The sequence below is a fragment of the Triturus cristatus genome, chromosome 8, assembly GCF_964204655.1.
Source record: "Triturus cristatus chromosome 8, aTriCri1.1, whole genome shotgun sequence".
NCBI lineage: Eukaryota > Metazoa > Chordata > Amphibia > Caudata > Salamandridae > Triturus > Triturus cristatus.
The window spans coordinates 997,670,505-997,676,504 of NC_140591.1; the positions used below are offsets into that span (position 1 = coordinate 997,670,505).

Sequence of the window (6,000 nt, forward strand, 5' to 3'; positions counted from 1 at the left end):
GAGATAGTAAAAGGTATACTAATGTTCTACATCAAAGCAAAACGAGCATTACCTACAATGCCAAGGGCACATTCAACTAGGAAAAAAGCAGCATCAGTGGCATTCTTGGGAAATATCCCGCTAACAGACATTTGCAAAGCGGCAACACGGACAAACAAACCCACACACTTTTACTAAACACTATTGTGTGAATGTACAAGCCAAAGATCAGGCTTTAGTAGGGCAAACAGTTCTCCAAACATTATTTCACAAATACACCATCTCATGCCTAAAGCCACCACAAGAGGTGAACTGCTTTACAGATTATGTATAGCATGTGTATCTACAGGCAAAACAAGCTACAAACAAAGTATGTTACTTACCCTGTAAGTTTCTATTCCTAGCGTGTAGTGCTATAGATTCTCATGCACCCTCCCAGGGAGGTTATTAGATGGTGACACATATAAGCAATAATTATAACATGTTCAAAGGCATACAGCTAACTTAGCAGACTATATCTACACTTCCTGTACGGTGGGAAAAAATACCCTAGTCTAACAAATACCTCGAGGAAGAGGAGATACGATGCATGATGTCGACCATAAACTACTTGAGAACAACAACTTACACAGTCCAGGCCCAACAATAGATGGCAGGAGTATGCAGAGCATGTGAATCTGCAGCACTACATGCTACACATAGATGCTTACATGGTAAGTAACATTATCGTTTTGTTACTGATAAATTTCGATCAAGGACTACTATCTCATGGATCAACTTAATGTCTTCAAGTCTTCAGACTATCAAATGAAACGTTGTTAAAATAAGCATTTTTATATATGTATTTATTTTTTATGTCTTTCTATGTTTCTTTATTTATTACAAGAAATGAGGAGGCGGTTCGATGCTGGAGAAGATCCTTTGGACCCAGAGAACCAGCAGGGTGGTGGTGGTCAACATTTCCACAGATGGAACCAGTGGCAAGGGTTTAATCCCTTTGGCTCGGGAGGCGGATTTAATTTTCATTTCAATTAAGTTTCTGTTACTTCAAAACCCTCCCATCATAAAAACAGTTTTTAAACAATTTACATGAAGATTCTGATGAATTATGACATTCCTTTTTCTTGGTGTCTTTGAGCTGAATGGGTTTTGGACTGTTTTGATGAAATGGGATGGAATTGTGGGTAGGCACAGCTAACCAATTCCATTGTCCCGACCTTTTTGACGCTTGAATTTTGCATTACTTCCACTCACCATGTGACATTCAATAACAGTTGTTTATTATCTCTGTGGCATCGCCTCCATTCAAAGGGGTCTGTTTTTTTTCCATCAAGGATGTTTTTCTCCCAGTCCTTAACCTACATTGTCTGCGGTATCAAATAGTTGGTAACACTGTGGGAGGACATCCAGACTACTTTTGGCAAAGTATTAATGTATTTGTTTAACACAAACCCTGTTACAAGTGCAAACAAGCTGTATGTAATTCTTTGTGAAGTTGGCCTCTCTTCCTTGGGGAGTGAAATTGGTAGCATGTTCAAGAATCCAGAGTTGGTGCAATTGAACATATGATCTGCATCACATCACCTCACATAAATCAAATACAGCACTACATTCAGCATCGTTACATAAGTGTTGAATGTTCTCCCTTTATTCTGGGACATTAGCTTATGTGGTTCATTGTGGCTGTATGGGTGCCATGTGAGGTAGTTCTGGGAGCATGCAAATGGAAAGTCCATACAAATGGAATACATCTCTTCCCAGTCCCTTGGAGAAACAGTAACTGTGCCAAAGAGGACATTATTTGATAAATAAGTACATGTTATTTATTAACTGTAATAGATGGACTTGAATCTTGTCCTGAAATGTTGAATGAGGAGCACCCAGTGGACCCTGCTGTTGCCAAAACATACCTGTCCGTGATTTTATTCAACATGAAATCAATGACTATGCAAGTGTCGAATAAAAGTTGCGTAACCTGCTTGTGAAGTGGTGTTCGTCATAGGAAGTACTGATGCGGAGGAGGAAAATAAATCCTACAGTTCAACGTTTACATAATGATTTCTTAACCACTGTTTGACACTACTGATTGCTCAAAAAAAAAACTTTATGAAAGGAAGTAGGAGCATGAGGGAACATGTGCCTGTTGCCTCTTGCCCACCAAGAATCAACATATGAATATGAAATCTAAATCCTATTCTAAATGAAAAATTGTATTAAGGCCTAAAGTTGAGATAATCTCAATTTAATTGTTATTACTAAGTATGTTATTATGCTAAGTAAGCAGTATTACACAACAAATAGTATTGCTCTGCAAATCATCAATGTTCTTCTAATTATATTAAAAAAATTATATTCAGTTTCAGCCATATCATTAGTTTTCAGGTATTTATTGTAAAGACGGGAGGCATACATTTACCTGCACTTCCTTATTACAACATTTCACGCAGCAGCAATACTTAAAAATAAAAGTCACTGAAACAGGCTAAACCCATAATAATGGGGTTTCCTTTATAGTTTGACTAAGGGAGTTGCCACAAAACACTCTTTTTCAGAGTGACAGATATTCGACAGGCAGCATCTTTCTCACCAAATAATGCATATCACTTATTCCTAAAAGACGGCTTGGCAGTGAGGCAGTCTTCCCCTTCCTACATACCTCTGTTAAGGTCTGTGCTGTTTGAGCATTTAAAACATTATAAGTGTTTGACAGAAGGTTCAGTGTCTCATCCTTAAGCTGGGCCTGATCCACAAATGTGTTTTACATAAGTGTATATTACTGCTGGGAAACTAAGAGCAGATCACACCCAAGTGTAGAGTAAAACACATCCACTCACAGAAAAAAAAAACCTGATTGTGATCCACAATGTGAGACAATTTCAGATCCAGGTTTAATGGTGTATTATTTAGAGCAGGTAATTGTCAGAGGAATTCTACAGCTTTAAAAAGCATTGTACTTCTAGTTATGCAAAGGGCGTGAAATGGTTCCTTATTTCCTTGAAAAAAAAAATACTTTTTCATTATTTGCCCTATCACACATTCTCCTATATAAAAGCTGCTTGTGGGCAAAAGCCTACTGTTGCAATCTATGCATCATATCTCCTTCCCCCATTTATAGTTCAATGCCAGAAAAGTGAGAAGTAAAATGTTTAGATTGTCCATCCGGCAGAGTATACTTATAGCTATTTAACACTCTGTTATTGTTGAAAATACTAGACACATTTCTTCTCCTGCTACTCTAATTGCTATCCCACATAGAGGTGACCTATTTGAAGTGATGAGTTTCCAACAAATTGAAAAAACACACACGCAAGCCCTTCCCATATCCACTTTGTCAGGTTTGGCTCAGACACTACTTTAAAGCTGGTTCTGTAATCAGGAAGTTGTTTCCCATTCAGACATATCACTTTGTCATGTTCCTTGACTTGGCAGACAATATACCTGTAGAGGATACTTCTATATTGACAAGTCGCATCTAAGAAAACCTGAGATGATGTCTGTGGTGAGGAAATTGCTGAGAGGGGTCCATAATAAAAAAAATATACTTTTTAGATATACAGTACTGGAGACTTGTGCAGGTTTACTTTCAGAAGACCTCTGATTTTTATTTTTATCTGACCAAGAAGATTGTGTATTTTTCTCCCTTGTTTTTAATACTTGAAAGAGACTCTGTTAAAGGTACTCTTGGTACTACAGGGATTAATAAGTAATAGTACTGACTGTATACAGGGATATGCCACTGTGACGGTACTTGTAATCTTGACTGGCCTTCTTTCATCACAAATACTGTACTTGCCTCCTGAATTGTCTCTTGCATACCAATGTTTGTAGAACCTTGTTGGCATCCCAAAATGTATATCCCTGATACAGAAATATGTGGGGCAACCACTTGTTTGAGTCTGCTTTATTTTTTACTTCTGTGAGCACTACTCTCTGGATTCCAATTTGCGAGTGGGAATAGCCTTGGTGATCAGAAACTGCCAATGGATTAAAATCACCAGTGTTTTCTCCATTTGAGCTTAGTTTTTTCATTTCTGGATTCAGCGAGCAGGAGGTCACAAACTCTATTTTTGAGATGTGCTGAAAAAGCATTCAGAAAAGGTCAGCACACCCATGATAGCATTGTCATACCTTGCAACATACCTTTAAACCAGATTCTGTAGTTACGTACTATTAGATTTCTAAGATCTATTAGTAATCTACAAACAAAAGAAGTTAAGAAAATAGAGGATGCAAACACGTTTTTACATATATTTAAAACAAAGAAACTGAAAGCATGCCTTATGTTTAAGGTAACCTATGTTTACAGACCGCAGTCTTCTGAAAGAGACCTATTCTTTTTGATGTATTCATTATAAATGACCATTTGTAGTGTCCCATATTTTTTATTTAAATCTTCCCTTTTAACTAAGCCACAATTACTTTAGAACGATGACTGGTTGCTTTCTATCCATCTTCTGCAATTCCATAATCTGAGTGCCAAATGGAAGAGAACGTACATAGTGTAAATGTAGTCCGATGCATCAGTCCAGGTTTAGTGGTCAATTCAATTACGTGCATTAACAAATGTGGGATTTTAAATTCAGAGATTGAGATCAACCTTCTATCACTTTTGTTTCAAAAACATTTTCAAAATGTGCTGTCAAGTACAAAAAACAATATCCCAATTCCTCTGTATTTTCACACGTACCTAGAAAAGTGGTAATTATTTTTATGATGTTTATACTTTCACATTGAATAAAGATGTTTATGGTGGCATTTGTGTGATTGTGCAGTTCCTACAAAAGATGTAAACATTCAAACCACAATCCTACCTCCTTTGGGGGGAGGGATATATATATATATACACACACACACACACATATATATATATATATATATATATATGCTAAACTCCAATCACTGCAAGGCTTCCAGCGTTGAACAATAATGGAGGACGGACCACAGGTACGTGCAAGTTCAATTTATTGTTCTTTCCCCTTGCACCCTCGCACTCGCCTGACGCGTTTTGATCCTCTAGGGATCTTGATCACATGACGCGCTGAACAGTGCTTGATAGGTTTAAATAGGCTGTTACATTTTTTCGTTTTTTTGTGTTTTTAAAGTGACAAGCGCAAAAACATATATTGAGTGTCAGCAACCATGGACATAGAAGACATACCAAATTCGTCACAACGTACACAGGAGAAACAAAGAGGTTAAAACTAATAAATGTTTCAATAAAAACATTAAAATAGTTTACCTAAGCTTCTGAAATATAATACATTGGACTATTTGAATAGCTGCCATTTTTTGTGCAAATATGCAAATGATGGAAAATATAACCACGTAGAGAAATTTCTAAAATTTTTAAAATTTCTCCATATCAAAATTGTAATTTTTCAATTTTTCACAAGTCCAGGTTTAAATACCAGGACGTATCTTGAACTTGACCCACTTACATAAGGTCAGTTGGGCTTATTGGCATACATCCATCTGGTATTCGTTAACTTCTGGTTGCCTAAAGTGCGTAATATACATAAGTGCAATGTGCTGGTGTTAAAAACCGAAAGATATTCCTAAAATACTCTAAAATTACCTATACTAAAACACCATGAAAAAATCTAAAAATAGGGATTCCTGGGAGTGCAGCTAGTTAATCTGATGATTTCTAAAAGACAGATTAATTTTCATCACTTCTTAAAATTATCTAATTCAGTCCTAAGACAAATTGACCATCATAAAAAGGTTTCAATGTTTCATCAATATATTATCACTAACAATGCTATAGATATGTATATAAATCTTCAGTTTGATTCAGACCACCTGGGTGTTTAGTGTCTAGATTTAAAATGTACCTAGTTTCGAGTTGGCGCAATGCCCGAACCCTATCACCTCCTCTCTTTTTGTTTTGGATACAATCAATAAGAAAGTATCTCAAAAGGGTGGGATCAGATTTATGGTATTCGGCAAAGTGACGCGCCACGGGGTAAGATTGATCCTGGTTTTTGATCGCTCTAAGGTGCTGGAGTACACGTTTGTGGC

The 6,000-nt window shown here is 36.7% G+C and overlaps 1 protein-coding gene across 2 annotated transcripts in view; it reads left to right on the top strand.

Moving 5' to 3' along the window:
* Window positions 1-4,732, top strand: part of DNAJC3 (DnaJ heat shock protein family (Hsp40) member C3) — a 251,902-nt gene extending 247,170 nt beyond the window's left edge. For both annotated transcript variants that reach the window (XM_085622545.1, XM_085622544.1), the window contains exon 12: window positions 866-4,732. In XM_085622545.1, coding sequence (XP_085478671.1) covers window positions 866-1,014 — 149 coding nt within the window. In that variant the 3' untranslated portion in view covers window positions 1,015-4,732. The remainder of the gene's footprint in view (window positions 1-865) is intronic.
* The last annotated feature ends 1,268 nt before the right edge of the window (window positions 4,733-6,000 follow it).